General features: G+C 48.2%; 1 protein-coding gene across 2 annotated transcripts in view; it reads left to right on the top strand.

Annotated features, from left to right (window-relative positions):
* IGSF21 (immunoglobin superfamily member 21) overlaps nt 1-20,025 on the top strand; it is a 231,592-nt gene that overhangs the window by 120,334 nt on the left and 91,233 nt on the right. For both annotated transcript variants that reach the window (XM_083628788.1, XM_083628789.1), the window contains one exon: nt 9,643-9,764. In XM_083628788.1, the coding sequence (XP_083484914.1) occupies nt 9,643-9,764 (122 nt within the window). The remainder of the gene's footprint in view (nt 1-9,642; nt 9,765-20,025) is intronic.

Here is a 20,025-nt window from a genome sequence, read left to right as displayed (position 1 = left end):
ATGTTACTGCATTAGCAGATGGTCAAAGCACTGCAATATAAGGTAAAGGTAAAGGGACCCCTAACCATTTGGTCCAGTCGTGGCCGACTCTGGGGTGGCGGCGCTCATCTCGCTTTATTGGCCAAGGGAGCCGGCATACAGCTTCCGGGTCATGTGGCCAGCATGACTAAGCCGCTTCTGGCGAACCAGAGCAACGCACGGAAATGTCATTTACCTTCCTGTCAGAGCGGTACCTATTTATCTACTTGCACTTTGAGGTGCTTTCGAACTGCTAGGTTGGCAGGAGCAGGGACCGAGCAACGGGAGCTCACCCCGTCGCGGGGATTCGAACCGCCGACCTTCTGATCGGCAAGTCCTAGGCTCTGTGGTTTAACCCACTGCACCACCTGCTGACCTAATTCCTCTTCAGAAGATCGAATGTTCCCTGCTCCTCTTGGGAGGTACAGTGCAGCATCCAGTTCTCACAGAGGCCAACCAGATGCCCCAAAGGGAAATCCACAAGCAGGATCCAAGCACAAGAGCCGTCTCCTCTCTTGGGGTTCCAAGAAATTGGTTTTCAGAAGCATTACTGCATCCAGCTGTGAAGGCAGATCAGAGCCATCGTAGCTTGTAGCCATCAATAGCCTTAAACCATGGGTAGGCAAACTAAGGCCCGGGGGCCAGATCCGGCCCAATCGCCTTCTAAATCCAGCCCGCGGATGGTCTGGGAATCAGCGTGTTTCTACATGAGTAGAATGTGTCCTTTTATTTAAGATACATCTCTGGGTTATTTGTGGGGCCTGCCTGGTGTTTTTACATGAGTAGAATGTGTGCTTTTATGTAAAATGCATCTCTGGGTTATTTGTGGGGCATAGGAATTTGTTCATTTCTCCAAAAAAAATATAGTCTGGCCCCACACAAGGTCTGAGGGACAGTGGACTGGCCCACAGCTGAAAAAGTTTGCTGACCCCTGCTAAACCCTCCGTGAATTTGTCAAAACCTGGTGTAGACAATCCCAAGCTGGTTGGATCAATGATGTGGTTTGCAGCTTCCTATGTTAATTTGGGAGAAATGATCCTTAGCAGTTTTTCCAGTTTGGGCTTGGGGAACTTGGAAGGCCATTTATAAGAACATAAAAAGCTCCCAATTGGATAAAGCCAAGGGCCCATCTAGCTGAGCATCCTGTTCTCACAGTGGCCACCTAGATACCCGTGGGAAGCCTGTGAACAGGATTTGAGCACAAATGCACTCTCTCCATTTGGGGCTTCCAGTAACTGGTATTCAGGAGCACTGCTGTCTCTGACAATGGAGGCAGAGCACAGACACTGTGACAGGCAGCCATTGATAGCTTCATCCTCCATGAAGTTGCCCCATCCTCTTTTAAAGCCCCCCAAGTCAATGGTCATCACTGTCTCCTGTGGGAGGGAGTTCCAGAGTTCAACTATTCACTGCATAATGAAGGACTTTCTTTTATCTGTCCTGAATCTTCCAACATAGCTCAGTCGGTTAGAGCATGGTGCTGGTTGCGTGGTAAGTTCCCGCCCCCAGTGGAAATAATGACACATGACAGAATTATTAAGGTTAATGGGCTAAAAAAGGCCACAACTTTATTGCTTACAGGTGATGAGAGGTATTGGCTTAGGCATTGGTCCTAACCGACTATATCTGGCTTCAGCCCGTCAGCTTGAAGTCCGGAAAGGGTTAACCACCAGTAGGGGGAATCCAACTAGGAACTCCCTCGGGGTGAGCGCTCGGGGCATGCCTTAGGCCCTCACCTCCATAGGCTTCGGACAGGACCACGCCCCCCGGAATCCTTTATATTCCTTCAATATGCGGGGCAGGTGATGGCGTTACCTCCCCTCTTCCATCTACAGAACTATACCAATGCCTAACCGCCAACAGCAAGAAAGTTGTGGCGATTTGCTACAAGGTAGGTGAAAACCAAGTGGCTGGTGCCAATTTGCCAAGTGGAAAAATTCCTACCAGGCCCCTCAACGGTGACCAACCAACGTCCATAGCAAAGAAAGAAAATCTTTTAGGGCGGGAAACAGGAACAGCTGGTGAGCGGCAAAGAGGGAGATCCCCGGCCACATCCTGCCTTTATAGGGCAGCCCACGCCCCCTGGGCCAGCCAGGGGGTGACGCAGCTGGGAATCCCCCCAATTGCGCGAGGGCTAGCCTCCACCCACTGCACGCATGGAGGGGCCGTGAACCCCTCCGAAGGGCGGAAGTGGCTTAATGCCAAGGTTGCAGGTTTGATCCCTGTATGGGACAGCTGCATATTCCTGCATTGCAGGGGGTTGGTCTAGATGATCCTCAGGGGCCCTTCCAACTCCACAATTCTATGAGCATTCAAAACCCAACATGGTTAATCTTGGGGGCCACTTTGCTTTGTCCTCCCCATTGGTTTCTGATCTAAAGCCCCCATTTATTTGACATTTTCCCAGGCTTCTTGGAAGAGTTTTCAAATATGGAAATCAAGAACAACAATTAATAATATACACGAGGATGTTAAAGAGCCGCTGATATGGTCTGTGTCCTTGAAAACGTCCACCAGGCATCCCTACAAAGTGTGAAGGGATTTACGACCTGGATAATTCCCCCGCCAGTTCTTTATCTTGTGTATGTGAGAGTGTGTATTTTCTTTGCAATAAAACCTTGGCTGAGCAAATAAATTTGAGGAGACAGTTTTACTGACAGCTCCTCTCCCTCCCTCCCCACCCCGTTCTCTCCCCCCTCCCCAAATTCCTCTTGGTTCCTGCGCAATAAAAAAAAAAAGTGAAATTTCAGCTAGGAGGGACGACGCAGGGTGCATTTGAAGAGCTAGATGGAGGCCTGGCTCCCTGCTGTGTAGAGGGTGTTCTGGAAGGGTGTTTGCAAGAATTGGGTCTTGCGGCTCTGAACTCAGTTTTCCAGGCTCTGATCCACGGAAGGAGAAGAATTATAAGGTGACTCCAGCGCTGGAGTCAACCTGTGATGATTGCCAAAGGAATTGACTTGAAATTCTCTTTTTTAGTTTTTGAAAGACGGTGGTTCTTTGAAGCATGTTTAAAAATGAAAATGGTGACTTCTGATTTATTTTTCTGGCTGCCATGACAACCGACATCTGCATAATAAATTTCATAGTATCACAGAATTGTAGGGTTGGGGAGGCGGGTTACCACCGAAGGTCATCTCATACAACCCCCTGCAAATGCAGGAATCTCAACTCAAGCATCCTTGACAGATGGCCAGCCAACCTCTGCTTAGAAACCTCCAAGGAGGGAGAGTCTACCACCTTCCAAAGGAGTCTGTTCCACTGTCCACCAGCTCTTACCAACAACAACTTCTCTTGAATGTTTATTCAGAATCTCCTTTTTTTGCCATTTGAATCCTTTGGCTTGGGTCCTGTCCTCTGGAGAAGCAGCAGATGCGTAGCGTGGGGGGTGCCATGGCCCCAGGTGCAATTTTGAGAGGGGGCGCAAACAGGTGCCCCCACAGCAGACTCCTTCATCGAAGCCTGGCTCCGCACCAGAAGGAGCTGTGCCTTGGTTGCGGCGCTTGTGCCTGGTTCAGCTACGGCCCCCAGGTCAGACCTGAGAGCAGGAGGAGAGTGGGCAGCAGTTTCCCCACCTCTCTCCTACCCTGAACTGTGGCACCCAGGAGGGCGCCCCCTGTGCTCCGACCCCCTCCAGGGCACACCCTACATGCCCACCCCAGGCAGCGCCAGCATACACTGCACCACTGAGAAGCAGGAAGAAAGATTGCTCCATCCTCCAAGTTGTGGGACTGTTCGGGGAGGCAGGAGAGGATATACTGTTTATTAATATCCTTCCTAATTTGCTCTAGCAAGTTCCTTTGCTTAGCAGAGTTTCACATTCCCTTTTTTAAATGCACAGCGGATAACTGGTTACAGGCTTGTGTAGGCCTCTCACTATCATACAATTCAGTATTGAATTGTATGTGCCTGGTAAGTTCCCTTTTATCCCTCTTAAAAGAATGAACACACCACAATCTTGTGTAAAGCATATAAAAGCAAGGTATATAAAACTTCTTATATAAAAGAAGTTTACTCACACATTCAGTTCACAGTTGGATCCCTGAAGGCATGCTTAGTTACAAAGTATATACAGTACATGTGGATCTATCCCATATGGGGATAATCCCAGTGTCCTCTGCTGCTCTTGCTAAAAAGCTGCTCCAACGACGAAGGAAGTCAAAGAGAGGGGTGTGTGCAGCATGCCTTGTCCTTTTGCGTTATGCTGGAATAGATGGGCCATTTGTCTAATTCAGCAGCAGGGATCTTCTTCCATAACCTCCAACATTTCTCTGAAGGAAATAGGGACATTCTACAGTGGTACCTCGGGATACATACACTTCAGATTGTAGACTCCACTAACCCAGAAATATTACCTCGGGTTAAGAACTTTGCTTCAGGATGAGAACAGAAATCGTGCTCCGGTGGCACAGCAGCAGCAGGAGGCCCCATTAGCTAAAGTGGTGCTTCAGGTTAAGAACAGTTTCAGGTTAAGAACGGACCTCTGGAATGAATTAAGTACTTAACCTGAGGTACCACTGTATGTCCCAGCCAGGAGGAAACAGGAAGCTTGCGACTGGCTGGACCAAACATTACTCCACATGTCCACTCTAGGAAAACAAGGAATATTGTACTTGACTGCTACTTAGGTATCACACCCCACACAAATAGTTACAGGTGGTTATCAGTGCTGTCAGTGAATTTTTTCATAGGGGAACAGTTATGGTTAGAGGCACCAGCTTTGGAGAGCAGTGGGAGGACCGATGTTGTGTGCATGAGCTTCGTGCCTCCCTCCTTAAGCCCAGCAGAACCTTCCTAGGCTTTGGGAAGGAGGCATCAGGTCTCTTACAGGATGCTGGAGCCCTCCTGCCTCCCTCCAAGAAGCCGGGAGGGCTTTGGGAAGGTGGCGGGAGGGATTTTGGATCCCATCAGAGCAGAGTTTTCCAAACTGTGTGTTGCGACACATTAGTGTGCCAGCTGCAGTGTATAGGTGTGTCACGCAAACGCTCCCCGTTCTCCTCCCAGGGCCAGAAAGAGGTTAGTTCAACTTCCGTTTTGTTAGTGAAACTGAATTATCGTGTCGCGAAATGATGGATGTCTAAAAAGTGTGTAACCAACATGAAAAGTCTGGAAAGCTCTGCATCAGAGCATCGCGCCTCCCTCCCTAAGCTGAGCAAAAGCTTCCTGGGCTTTGGGAAGGAGGCTCCAGGTGAATATTTAAATGACTAGCCTAGTCCCTCTAGTCCACTGACCGCACAGCACTGGTGGCTATCATGTTGCCTACAATACTTACAGTACTGTTGTTCCAATTATAACAGTTATGACTCACCAAAGTATCCTGGAAACTATAGTTTGTTGAGGGTGTTGAGAGCTGTTTGGAGACCCTCTGTTGTTTCCAGTGTTCCCTGGGTAGAGGGGTTGATTGTGAAGCCCCTCTGGGATTTGTAGCTTTGTAACGGGAATAGGGGTGTCCTAGAAACTCTCAGCATCCTTTGCAAACTACAGTTACCAGGATGATTTAGGGGGAAGCCAAGAGTGGCATAAAGTTAACCCTGTTCCTTTCCCTTCCTCACCTCCTTCCTCCTCTCCCATCATGTGCCAATAATGCCGTCTCTCCACGTATTTATTTATTTATTCCCCAGACATTGCTTCTGGAGTTTATTAGCACCATCTGCATTTTCACATTTCCCTTGGAAGAGACATTTTGACACTGCCTCCAGGTGCGTTATTTCATTAGCAGATTCGCGCCTTGTCGTGCATTATCTCCGAGACGAGGCGCAACTTGGATGGGAGCAGCCTCGGTGGAGGAGAGGGGAACGTTTGATCCAGGGGGGCCCTTATAAAATAGGTGGAGATCTCTCTCTCTCTCTCTCTCTCTCTCTCTCCCCCCCCCCCCCCCGCCAGGGAAACCAGGATATTCCATGGCAGCCGCAGAGAACATTTTGTCCATTCTCTCTGGTTAGGAAGGCTAGAGCTGGGACATAAGAATTCAAGAAAAGCCTGCTGGATCAGGCCAATGGCCCATCTAGTCCCGCATCCTGTTCCCACAGGGGCCACCCAGATGCCCCAATAGGAGGCCCACAAGCAGGTCCCAAGCACAAGAGCACTTTGCCATCCTGCAATATCTATCAGCTACCTTGGCTACTCCGATGCCTCCAGACACCACAAGCAGGACCGAAACAAAATGGCAAATCTCCCCTCCTGCAACTTTCAGCAACTGGGATTCAGGAACATGGCCAACTTCAACTAGGAAAGGGAGAACATACCAGCTTCCCTGACTAGTCAACATTGATATCCCTCTCCTCCATGAATTTGCCCAAACCTCTTTTGAAGCCATCTAGGTTGATGGCCATCTCTGCCTCCTGTGGGAGTGAATGCCATAGCTTAACTCTGTGCTCCTTTCCTTTTCTGCCCTGAGCAACATTAAGCTTCATTGGACATCCATGAATTATGCCTCCTGTGGAGTTGAGCCATTGGGTCCCTTGGGCTTGGTATTGCAGACCCTCCATGTGCCCCTATTTTCAAGGGACAGTCCTGGATTTACAGCAACCGTCCCAGTTTCTGATCTGATCCCGGGATGTCCTGCTTTTCCTTAAAGGTAAAGGTAAAGGGACCCCTGACCATTAGGTTCAGTCGTGACCGACTCTGGGGTTGCGGCACTCATCTCGCTTTACTGGCTGAGGGAGCCGGCGTACAGCTTCCAGGTCATGTGGCCTGCATGACTAAGCCGCTTCTGGCGAACCAGAGAAGCGCACGGAAACCAGAGAAGCGCACTGGAGCAGTACCTATTTATCTACTTGCACTTTTGACATGGTTTCGGACTGCTAGGTTGGCAGGAGCAGGGACCGAGCAACGGGAGCTCACCCCGTCGCGGGGATTCAAACCGCTGACCTTCTGATCAGCAAGCCCTAGGCTCTGTGGTTTAGACTGCAGTGCCACCCGCATCCCAGATGGTGGAATAGGATGTCTCTATTTTCATCGAAGAAATGTGGGAGGGTATGGAGTTGTCTGTTCTGATTGGCCAAAGGTTTTCAAGTTTCCAGGCCTGGAATTCTCGCCTGCATGGCTGGAAACCGTGCCAAACCACCTCTGTTCCATACCCTTCTCACATTTCTCTGATGAAAATAGGGACATCCCATTCCGTAATGATAATTTTACTATTTATACCTCACACATCTGACTGGGTTGCCCCAGGCCCTCTGGGTAGCTTCCAACATGTATCAAAACATAACAAAACATTAAACATACAGGGTTGCCTTCAGACAGCTTGGGAGTTGGATAACACCATACCCTCCAACATTTCTCCAATGAAAATAGGGACATCCTAAGGAAAAGCAGGGCATTGCGGGATCAAATCAGAAACTGGGATGGCTTTTCTAAATCAGGGACGTCCCCAGCAAAATAGGGACACTTGGAGGGTCTGCAGTTCAGTGCGAACAGAATGGAGGGACTGTGAAAGCAGATTACAGTGGTACCTCAGGTTAAGTACTTAATTCGTTCCGGAGGTCTGTACTTAACCTGAAACTGTTCTTAACCTGAAGCACCACTTTAGCTAATGGGGCCTCCCGCTGCCGCCACATGATTTCTGTTCTCATCCTGAAGCAAAGTTCTTAACCTGAAGCACTATTTCTGGGTTAGCGGAGTCTGTAACCTGAAGCGTATGTAACCCGAAGTACCACTGTAGATCTCTAGCTAGCTGTGCCCTCAGAATCCATCACAAGGTTATGGGGTGTGTGTGTGTGTGTGTTTCACAAGATAATGTATAATGGGAAGAGTGGGGGGAAGAAATGCAACCCTGCAAAAATGTGTGCTCAAATGTGCAGGAGATAAATAACCAAGCAAGATCTGAAGTCTTTCTGCCCCCCTGATGCTTGCTAAGACTTTAAAAGCTACGGCCTGATCTTCAGAGCTCGGCGGTGGCCCAACCTCGTTCCCTCGCCTTCCTCCAAGCCCTCCGGCAAGTTTTCTAGTTTCATCTCCCCTGCTGCCGGCCTTTGAATGGCGATTGCTGAAGCTCGCGGATCAAAGGGGGCTGCTTTCTTTCCTTGTGTTTTTTTCCCCCCTTCCCTTTTTCAAATATATATCTTTTCTTCTTCTTCTTTTTTTAGAGGGGGAAAATATTCCCTGGGTAATTCCTTTTTCTCGCCACGTTTGTACTAATTTATCTTTAAACATGCCCTAACTGCAGCTAAGCAGAGAAGGAGAGGGAGAATAATGTTTTCTAATCTTTTGGCTGAAGGGTGGAAACGGGGAGGGGGGGCAACGCTGAAGTATCTGGCTGGTCTGAGAGAAAGAGAGAGAAATAAGAATTAAATGAGGTGGCTGTTTTGTTATTAATATTGTTTGTTGCATTTATGTTCCACCTCTCCCCCAAGGAGCTCAGGGAGGTGCTTCTCCCCCTCCCCATTTAATCCTCAAAACAACCCTGTGAGGTAAATTAGGCTGAGAGGCAGTGGCTCGCACCAAGGTCCCTGCAGTAAGCTTTGTGACAGTGGGGGGCGGGCAGGATTCAAACCCTGGTCTCCTAGGTCCTGGTCCGGACTCCTCATTTAATCCCTGTGGGCTGCGAAAGAGTGACTGGACCCAAGGCTGCACAATGAGCTTCAACGCCAGCAGGGATTTTGATACGGAAGGGGGGCATGTCTTCTTCGCCTTCTTCTTCGCTACAATATATCAATTTATTTCCAATTGTCAATGTCAAAAGGGACTAAAATCTATAAAATTCATAGAAAATCAACGTGCCAATTTGCTCAATTTCTCTAGGACTCCATCACACCTCCCCTGTCCTCCATAATCCCTCAAACAAGGTGTCAAGACCCTAATCCTGTCAAATCACTCTGCCTCCAGGAAATGCCAGTACATGGACCATTGTCTTCTCATCAGGATGTGCTTATCTGCGCATATCTCCAGCTCTGCATATTCCCCCCTCCCTCCTCCATATGTTAATCCTGTGTAACCCAACCTCTTCTTAATGTATTCATGATGTAATCTGTGTAACCCAACCTCTCTTTAATGTATTCATGATGTAACTGGGATGTATTTTGCACTGTATTCTGGGACATGGAGGGAAGTTTCAAAAGTTTATGTCACCCCTTTCTCGCTGTTCAATCTCGCCTTGAACCTGTTGCGCAATAAACGTGGATCTTCTGCAGCTTGCTCCTGTCTCCAGCTGAGCTCATTTTCCTCCGCAGGGACCCGCGGACTTAGTCCAACAAGCTGGGTGGCTGAGCAGCCTCGCACCCAGATTTTTGCCGTAACAGATTTGAACCCTGGTCTCCCACGTCCCACTCAGATACTCTAACCACTAGTCTCCACAGTCTGAGAGTCCTTACCTTCCATGCCATCACCCTGGCAGAACAAGCTGGCAGTGCAACAGTTTTCCAGCTGCTCCTCTGCAGGAAGGCAGATGGGATAAGGGGTCTGGCTGCAAAGTTGGGTAACTGATTCCTGGAAGGGAAAGAGGGAAGAAGGAAGGAAGAAAGCCTCCTGCTTTGCAGCGGGTTGGGCTAGATGACCTTTGGGGGACCCAACTCTAAACTTCCATGATTCATCAAATAACTCGCCCTTTTCCGAAGAGTTGTGTTAGAAGCCTATTAGTTGCTTTCCTGTTCTGGACCCCCTCCAACTGCGTTCCTTTCCCCTTGGCAGGTGACGGATGGAGGCACCATCAAACAGAAGATCTTCACCTTTGACGCGATGTTCTCCACCAACCAGTCGCACATGGAGAACTACCGTAAGAGGGAGGACCTGGTGTACCAGTCCACGGTGCGGTAAGTCGCTGTCAATGTCATTTCTAGGCTGGTGATGGCGGCCAACGTCACATATCTCGCCTCCAGGCACTGAAGTCACTGCTGCTTCCTGAGGTCCAGGAAGGAAGTCTGTGCTGCGTTGGCACTTTGGCCTAGTGTCCAGTTCAGTCTCCTGACGTGTCCACACTGTGCTGACCACCCCACTGCCCAGCCCCTCTCCCTCCCTGTGAGCAGCAGAGCCCAGACAGTGCCCTAGTGGCACATTTGTGACAGTCACAGCCATGTTCCCTCCAATCCATGCCGCCTTCTAAGATTGTACGATAATTATGCAAGTAAACAATACCAATAAATAGGGTTGTGTTGCAACAATCAGGGGAGATCTCCATGTGTTGCCTTTCTTCTCAATAATATTTTATTCTTCTTTCCGTAGAGAAAGTTACATTTGTTACTCAGCAATTATATTCCAGTTCAACAAAACCAGCGACTCCCCGCTCACCCGTCATCAATGTTTACAACTCAAATTGCATACAGTTGTGGTTTAAGGTTCTGTTTTATCTAATTTCCTCCTCTCTAACATGTTTCTTAATATATTCTGTTGTTTTCTTACACTTCAAACCCCACTGCGGCCTTTGCATATGGTAAATAACTTTTTATATAAACTAGAAATGTTTTTTAGTCTTCTTTAAAGGATTCTAAGTGCAGTCAGTTTTGCCATCTCTGAGTATTCCAAGATTTTCATCAACCATTCTTCCTTTGAGAGTATTCCCTCCTCCTTCTATTTCTGTGCATAGGGAATCCTGTAGTCACATACATAAATACCCTTGAGGCTTCCTTTGGGATTTTGCTGTCTAATATCCCCAGCAGGAAGGATTCTGGGATCTTGGGGAAAGTCACTTTAAAATGTTTCTTAATTTCATCATATCTCATGTCCATAAGGCCTTTGACTTGCTGCAAGCCCACCACATAGGATAGAATGACTCTTCATAGTCCTTACATTTCCAACATTTGTTTGATACATTTATGTGCATTTGAGCTAACTTCTCAAAATACGGGACAGAACATGCACACCATTCTCTTGAAACATGTGTTTTCGGTGATTCCTAAATGCTTAGCTCTGGAGCATACAGAACAATAACTCCTTTGTGTTCCTCCAGTGCCCTTTCTCCAGAGGCACCCTAGGAGCTGATCTTCACTCCTACGTTATGTAACTGGCATATATATATATATATATATATATATATATATATATATATATCTGCCTGTTCTGCTGTTGAGGACTTCTTGGATCATTCTTTGTCTAGCTCCTTCCCTTTGACCTTACCGCCTTGGGTGAACTTTCTGGGAGTATGAGATTCCTGATGGCTTCGCTCACAAGAGTCATAGGAACGTGCAAGCCCACTCACCACGACAAGGTGATGATCCAGCGAGTGATCATCATCAGTGGTATGTTACAATGGCTGTGAAGGCGGATGAAGGCTGCAGCAGATAGGATCTACCGATTTGTCATGACTACTCATGCCATCGGAACAGAGCCCTCCGGCGAAGACCGTGCATTGATCAGCGTGCACTGATCTACACACATAAAACAAATTCATGCACAGGCGTCTTCCAAAAACCCAACCCAAACCCCTAATGTCCCATGGCGATCGGCAAATGGTGACGGGGGCAGGATCGTGAAATCTGGAAGCCCCTAGTCATGAACCGGCACATGGAGACACTGGCCTGCAAGCACTCCAGTTGGAGAACAGCCTTTACCAAGGTGTTATGGACTTTGAAGGCACTCAAACTCAGAACGCAAGGGAGAAATGTGCTAAGAGGAAGGCACGCTTGGCAAATCCACACCGTGATCAGCTCCCTCCCGGAAACCAATGTCCCCACTGTGGAAGGACGTGTGGATCCAGAATTGGCCTCCACAGTCACTTATGGATTCATTGTTAAAACCATGTTTATGGAAGGCAATCTTACTCGGCTAGGAGTGATCGCCAAAGAAGAAGATATACACGTGTGTGTGTGTGTGCTGCCTTTCAGCCCCAAAGAGGCTCACAGGAATAAACAGATGCATGCAAATGCAGCAACACAAATACAAACAATGATACAGGGTCAAAACCTTTTAACGGCATCGAAAACCAAACATATCTGTGTTCCTGTCTAAAAGGCACAGAACATCCCTGAAATATACTCGGAGTCGAGAGCGGATTTCATGCTCTTTATTCAGCTCATAGTGGTGAGGAGGAATGGAAGTTCCCCCAGAATGTCTGCTTTATATGCATTATTTACACAATGGGCCCCACGTGATTGGCTAATTCCAGGAGTCACCTGTAGGCCAATCAGGTTGCGGATTCACTTCCACCTGGAGCTGGATTGGGTGGCTCCTGTGGACCCATCAGACTGCTGCATTCTGGACCCTATTGTTCTAGGACCAATCAGACTGCTGCATTCTGAATCCTATTGTGCTAGGAGCAATCAGATTGCTGCCTTTTGGATCCTATTCAACTCAGTACATAACAATCCCCTACCAAAAAAAAAAAAAAGTTAAGGGAAGACCAAGAAAACATTTAAGCAGAATTTTTTCCTTATAAGGGTCCCAGGCAGGGAGCGGGCGGGCAAGGCAGGTGGAAAAACTTGCCTTGATGGTTCCAGCAGACTCTCCCCTGTAGCCGACTTGCCTCCTTTCCCTCTGATTGGATCCAATCAGCACAAAAGTGTGGGAGGACTTCTTGTTCTGGGTGGTTCAGAAGCTCCACTTTGGTGCTCTCAAATCCTGGAGGCGGGGACCTTGCGGCTAAGATAGGAATGGGTCTTGACACCCTCTTTCCCCGTGACCCCAGGATAAGACACCTCTGAGGCTCTGTGGGCAGCCCCAATGACCGCTCCTGTCCATTTTGCCAGGATGCTCCCTGGAGTGGTCCTCATTGTTCAAGGGCAATGATGCTGTGTTGGTGAAGGGCCCCCTGTGCTCATTCTGCATGCATTTCAGCTCTAATTGAATTGTCGCAGGCTGCAGTTCTTTGCCTCTCACAGCCATTTGACCTGGCTGTTATACACCCAACAAGTGAAATTAGCGCTTCGTGCATTTGATGAAGTGGACTTGAGTCCAGGAGAGCTTATGCTATAATAGATGTCTTTGTCTTTAGGGTGCTACAAACTCCACATTAGCAAGATACCTTTGGTAGGCCAACACAACCGTTTCAGAAGAGTGTGCAAACTTGGGTGAACCTTTCAACCTGCTTTGTGATGTTACTGAAACACTTTGGATTCCCCACTCCCCTCATAGGGCATCACTTTGTAAGGTGCTCTGATATATTTTCACCAGACTCTGTATATACAAGGACAGAGCTGAATGGAGAAGCTTCAATTTAATGAAACCCTTCCTCAAAGTCTTACCGGCACCCCCCCTTGGGGTGGTTTTTGGTTTGGGAGTCACGGGCAGGCCGCACGCCATTGCCCAGTTTTTTAAAAAACTGCGCTTTTATGTTTCACAGGGTGCAAAAGAAGGGCTTTATACAATATGCGTGTGTGCTTGGGCCCGGGTCTTTTGCCTCACCATCCCCACTACTGACTTCCTGTTGCTACTCAGCTTAAAAAAATAATTAAAAAAGTGTCCCTGGATTCATTGAAAAAAATCTGGTAACCATACATTAAAGCCCATTTGGAATAAGAGCAATGCTTTTCTAAGGCAGTAAAGAGTGGCCCTCCAGAAGTATATGGACTTCAGCTCACATCAGTCCAAGAATGCATAGCCAGTGGTCCCCATCACTGCATTAAAGATAGAGTAGGGGCAGCAAAGGCAAGTGATGGCCTAGTTCAGGGATGAGGAACTTGTGGTCCTCCAGATATTGATGGACTCCAACTCCCATCAGCCCCACCCAATATAGGCAATGATCGGAGTGATGAGAGTTGTAGTCCACCAACATCTGGAGGGTACCATGGGTTACTCCAGTGGCGTAGCATGGGGGGTGCAGGGGGGCCGGCCGCACCGGGCACAACATCTGGGGGTTAGGGTTAGGGGGCGCAAATCCACGGGTTAGGGGGCACAAATCCACGGGTTAGGGGGCGCAAATTACTTGCCTTGCCTCGGCTGCTGACAACCCACGCTACGCCACTGGGTTACTCATCTCTGCTTTAAAGCAAGGCAGAGTTGTGATGGAGTTAGCTGGAAGCAGTAAAGGTAACCGCTGGTCTAGTCCAGGGATGGGGACTTGTCACTCTCCAGATGTTACTGGGCTCTGCCAGAGTTCCTGGCCTCACCCGACTCCCTGCCTTGGACCCAGCTTCAGCTTTGACGGACTGCCTCCATACCGCACCCTCAACATCGGACTGGACTCGGACCTCGACTCTCGGTTAGCTCTGCAGCTCAGGAGAGGCTAGAGGGTTACCGGAGGCAACCTCAGCTTCCTCTGACGGGGCTGAGAGTGGAGCACCTGCAGGCAATGGGTCCTCCATCACCTCAGGAGCCAGAGCAGACTTGTCGCGTTGGAACTTGTGGGCATCCAATGTTGGAAGATTCAGGACAGATAAAAGGAAGGGCTTCTTCACGCAGCAAAGAGTTAACCAGTGGGACTCACTGCCACAGGAGCCACTGATGGCCACCAATGTAATAATAATAATAATAATAATTTATTATTTATACCCCGCCCATCTGGCTGGGCCTCCCCAGCCACTCTGGGCGGCTTCCATAAAAACCAAAAATACAGTAAAATATCACACGTTAAAAACTTCCCTGAACAGGGCTGCCTTAAGATGTCTTCTGAATGTCAGGTAGTTTTTTATCGCTTTGACATCTGCTGGAAGGGCGTTCCACAGGGCGGGCGCCACTACCGAGAAGGCCCTCTGCCTAGTTCCCTGTAGCTTTGCTTCTCGCAATGAGGGAACCGCCAGAAGGCCCTCGGCGCTGGACCTCAGTGTCCGGGCAGAATGATGGGGGTGGAGATGCTCCTTCAGGTATACTGGACCGAGGCCGTTTAGGGCTTTAAAGGTCAGCACCAACACTTTGAATTGTGCTCGGAAACGTACTGGGAGCCAATGTAGGTCTTTCAAGATGTAGGTGGAGGTGGAGGATTCGACAGATTCATGGAGAGCGATATCAATGGCTAGTAGGCGTAGTGGACAGGCTCTGCCTTCACAATGTGGTAGCAATCCTTATATATGCCAGAAACTACTAGAGGGGAGAGTGCTCTTGGGTTCAAATCCTGATTGCAGGCTTCGCACAGTCATCTGGGTGGGCACTGTGAGAACAGGATGCTCCTTCCTAGGGCAATGCCCCATGGACTCTTCTTCCTTTTTTTCGAGTTTTATTTACCATATTTTTTGCTCTATACGACTCCCCTCCTAAAAAGTAAGGGGAAATGTGTGTGTGTCTTATGGAGCGAATGCAGACTGTGCAGCTATCCCAGAAGCCAGAACAGCAAGAGGGATTGCTGCTTTCACTGCGCAGCAATCCCTCTTGCTGTTCTGGCATCTGAGATTCAGAATATTTTTTTCTTGTTTTCCTCCTCCAAAAACTAGGTGCGTCTTGTGGTCTGGTGCGTCTTATAGAGCGAAAAATATGGCACTTATGTTACATTGGTAAACATTATCATATTACATCACAAGGCTTATTATAATATAATTTTCAGCATGTATACAAAGTTTATAAAACTAAAGGGGGAAAAAACAAGGACAAAAATCTATTCCAAAATCATATATGTACCAATACTTTGGACTTCCTGTCTATCACATTGTATATTCCTTTTTTACAAATGAATGTACTCTTATTATTATATATTTCTTTGCATTTTATCTAATACATTCCTATATCAATATGTAAAGGTAAAGGGTAAAGGGACCCCTGACCATTAGGTGCAGTTGCAAACGACTCTGGGGTTGTGGCGCTCATCTCGCTTTACTGGCCAAGGGAGCCGGCGTACAGCTTCCGGGTCATGTGGCCAGCATGACTAAGCCGCTTCTGGCGAACCAGAGCAGCGCACGGAAACACCACTGGAGCAGTACCTATGGGAGCTCACCCCGTCACAGGGATTCAAACCACCGACCTTCTGATCGGCAAGTCTTAGGCTCTGTGGTTTAACCCACAGTGCCACCCGCGTCCCTATATAAATATGTACCCTTGGTCTTATTTCTCAACTCAGTCTCTCTCCAACGTCAATCGAATGCCAGCATAGATAGCGAACCTTTACTATATTTTTGAACATATATCTTATATCTATCCCACTTTTCCGTAATTTTTTGTTTTGAATTGCCTCTCAGACTATTTGTCAACTGCACCATTTCAGCAAATTCTTGTAGCCTGTTATGCCAATCTGTTATTGTCGGGACTTCTTCTTCCTTCCACCCCTTTGCATGGACTCTTCTTTCTAGGGCAGGTAGGGTGTGGCAGATTCAGCCCCACTCAAGGGCGGGAGCAGTATTGCCACAGGACAAAGAAGGGTCTTCAGACCCAGAATGGGGAATGACCACCCTCCCAGATATCTCTCTCTGACCATCGGACCTTTCTCTTTCTTGCTGGTAGCCTCTAGAGACCCCAAGGGTCATCTAATCTAACCCCTTCAATGCAGGAAACACACCTATTTCATTCTTTCATTCTGACTTTATTCTTATCCATCTCACCCTGTAAGTCCACCGTCTGCTTAAAACTAAATAAATGAAAATGCGGGGAGGTTTCTGTTTTGGAAATGACGATGTCAAAACACTTCATAAGATGACGGAAATTCTGTTTCACACAAGCCTGGGGACAGGAGATAGGAGTGCTTCCATTATGGGGGGGAAGGAGAGGAGAGATTTGAAATAAAAAATAATGGCGAGGGAAGGAGTGGAAGTGACAATAATATTTGGGGTTGGGGTAGCGGGGAGTTGTCAGCCCAGCAACCCAAAAATCACTGCATAAAGGCAAGAGCAGTTTGATGTGAAAACAGCCTGTGCGCTGTTCGCGATTGGCTGGGGAGGCGTAAGGGATAAGGCATCCACATTTACATATAAATGAAGATATTTACAAATTAATGCATTTTGAGCAAGAGGAAGTCCCGCCACTTCAAGACGCCAGAGCGACAGGGCCTGCCGTGTCGCAGGGGAAGTGGAGAATGAGGCGAGGAAGATTTACTAGAGAGCGAAATGCAATCTTTTCTCAATTAAACAAAAAAAAAAATAGGCAAGATTTATGCCAGAGGGCAGCTCCTTAAGAGGTTTCAGGCAGGCTGGTCAGCCGTAAAGTCCATCAGAAGATTCAGGTATTTTGTCAGGGTTCAGCTCTGGTCAGAGGAGCAAAGAGTTTGAGAACCTATGTGCAGAAAGTTCTTCTTCATGCAGGGCTTAGTTAAACTGCAGAACTTGCTCCTGCAATGATGTCCATCAAAATGATTTTAAAAGAGGAGTGGACAAATGCATGGAGGATAAAGGCTGTCAGTGGTTACTGGCCACAATGGCTATGCTCTGCGGGAGTTAATGCTTCTGAATACCAGTTTTTGGAAAATGCAAGAGGGGAGAGTTGCTCTTGGATCCCGCTTGCAGGTTTCTGGTGGGCCAGTGTGAGAAGATGTTTCTGGACTCAATGGGCCATTGGCCTCATCCTGCAGGCTCTTCTGGCTGGCCACTGTGAGAACAGGATGCTGGACTGGATGGGTTTCGACTTGATCCAGCAGCCTTTTCTTATGTTTGGCAGATCTCTATGCTACCATGAGTAACCATCACATCCAGGCAACCCTGCGCCTGGGACTGGAGACCCTACACCAGTTGCCATCTCAACTGGATAGCTCAGTTGGTTAGCAGGCTTCCTCAACCTCAACCCTCCAGAAGTTTTTGGCCTACAACTCCCATGATCCCTAGCTATCAGGACCAGTGGTCAGGGATGATGGGAATTCTAGTCTCAAAGCATCTGGAGGGCCGAGGTTGAGGAAGCCTGGGTTAGAGCCAAGGTCACAGGTTTGATCCCCATAGGGGACAGCGGCATATTCCTGCATTGTGGGAGGTTGGATTAGATCAGGGGTTATCAACCTGGTCCCTATCGCCCAATAGTGGGAGTTTCAGGATTCTAGGGGGTTCTACAGCACAAGCTAAATCCTCCTTCCATCAAGCACTGGTGGGCTGTAAGGAAATTTTACCATCAAGAAAGATGCATTAGTGCGCAGTAGGTATAAAAAGGTTGACTACCCCTGGATTAGATGATCCTCAGGATCTCTTCCAACTCTATGATTATTCATCTCCCCTGCCTTGCACACATACACACTCCATATCCCTATGGACCTTGGATCTCCTCTGCTCCTTAGGGAAGGGCAGTGAAGCACCTGCCTTACATGCAGAAGGTCCCAGGTTCAATCCCCAGTGGCATTTCCATGTAGGGCCAGGAGAGATCTTCTGCCTGAAACCCTGGAGAACCATTGCCGCTGGTCTGACTCAGAATATATGAATGGAAGGTAATGCTCTCAATGGCTACTAGCCATGGTTGCTATGCTCCATCTCCAGTATGGCCGTGGATGCTATTGGCTGGGAATAAATAAAAAAAGTGCTGCTGTTAATCTCTGGTCTTGCTTGTGGGTTGCCCATTAGGGCATCTGAGTGGCTACTGTGAGAGCAGGACTCCTGACCAGATGTGACCCCTTTGGCCTGAACCTTCAGGGCTCTTCTGGGGTTCACAAGAGGGTGGACAATTCTCCACTGCCCACAAACTGCTGGCTGGCATCCTTCCTTGGATCACCCCGAGTCCCTTCTTCCCTTCGTTGGAGGTTTTTAAGTAGAAGTTGGATGGTCCTCCATCAGGGATGGTTTAGCTGGGACTCCTGAATTGATGGCAGTACCACTGGGGGTAACTACAGTGGTACCTCGGGTTACAGACGCTTCAGGTTACAGACTCCGCTAAGCCAGAAATAGTACCTCGGGTTCAGAACTTTGCTTCAGGATGAGAACAGAAATCGTGCTCCAGCGGCGCAGCGGCAGCAGGAGGCCCCATTAGCTAAAGTGGTGCTTCAGGTTAAGAACAGTTTCAGGTTAAGAATGGACCACCAGAACGAATTAAGTTCTTAACCCAAGGTACCACTGTACTTCCCACTTTGTTGTTGTTGTTGTTGTTTAGTCGTTTAGCCGTGTCCGACTCTTCATGACCCCATGGACCAGAGCACGCCAGGCACTCCTGTCTTCCACTGCCTCCTGCAGTTTGGTCAAATTCATGCTGGTAGCTTTGAGAACACTGTCCAACCATCTCGTCCTCTGTCGTCCCCTTCTCCTTGTGCCCTCCATCTTTCCCAACATCAGTGTCTTTTCCAAGGAGTCTTCTCTTCTCATGAGGTGGCCAAAGTATTGGAGCCTCAGCTTCAGGATCTGTCCTTCCAGTGAGCACTCAGGGCTGATTTCCTTCAGAATGGAGAGGTTTGATCTTCTTGCAGTCCATGGGACTCTCAAGTCTCCTCCAGCACCAGAATTCAAAAGCATCAATTCTTCAGCGATCACTTCCCACTTTACAGTTATACAATTGCTTTCTTTCCTTCCTTCCTTCCTTCCTTCCTTCCTTCCTTCCTTCCTTCCTTCCTTCCTTCCTTCCTTCCTTCCCTCCTTCCCTCCCTCCTTCCTTCCTTCCTTCCTTCCTTCCTTCCTTGCTTCCTTCCTTCCTTCTCCCTCTCCCTTGTTCTGCTGATGGCTCCCCCGTTCTGCCCCTCCCATGCCAACAATCTTGCTAATTAATTACATCCTGCCACATCGCCTATTTTTAAAACTGTAGCCCTAATCAGCACCCCATTCATTGTATTTTTGCAGCGTGACATTGTAGTACTGCTTTGGGCAACCCTTCCAAGCCCTCCTCTCTCCCACCTCCACCCACAAGGTCTCCCTCCCTGGTGAGCTTTACATTGCCCATGGGAAATTGTTTGGCTCCCTCTTGCGGTCCAGAGGTGCGATTGACCAACAGTATATATTTTCCAAGTCTGTTGGTTCCAATAGATGGAGGCTCACTCGACACTGGATTTGTGGTGCTACCTAGCTCCCATTTACCATCTGTTTGCAGTGGTGCTGTGCTATGTGCTGTACAAAGTGATGTCTTCTTCTTCTTCTATTACTTTGTCAATCACTTGTAGCCGAGTAAGATTGTCTTCCATAAACAACAATGAGTCCGTAAGTGACTGTCCGTAAGTGACTGTGGAGGCCAATTCCAGATCCACACGTCCTTCCACAGTGAGGACATAGGTTTCCAGGCAGGAGTTGATCATGGTGAGGGTTTGCCAAACGTGCCTTCCTCTTAGCACATTTCTCCCTTGTGTCCTGAGTTCAAACATCTTCAAAGCCCATGACACCTTTGCTAAAGGCT

Source organism: Podarcis filfolensis, assembly GCF_964270895.1.
Source record: "Podarcis filfolensis genome assembly, chromosome: 8".
Lineage (NCBI taxonomy): Eukaryota > Metazoa > Chordata > Lepidosauria > Squamata > Lacertidae > Podarcis > Podarcis filfolensis.
The sequence above is the reverse complement of the archived record's forward strand: the minus strand, read 5'-3'. Positions and strand labels throughout refer to the sequence as shown.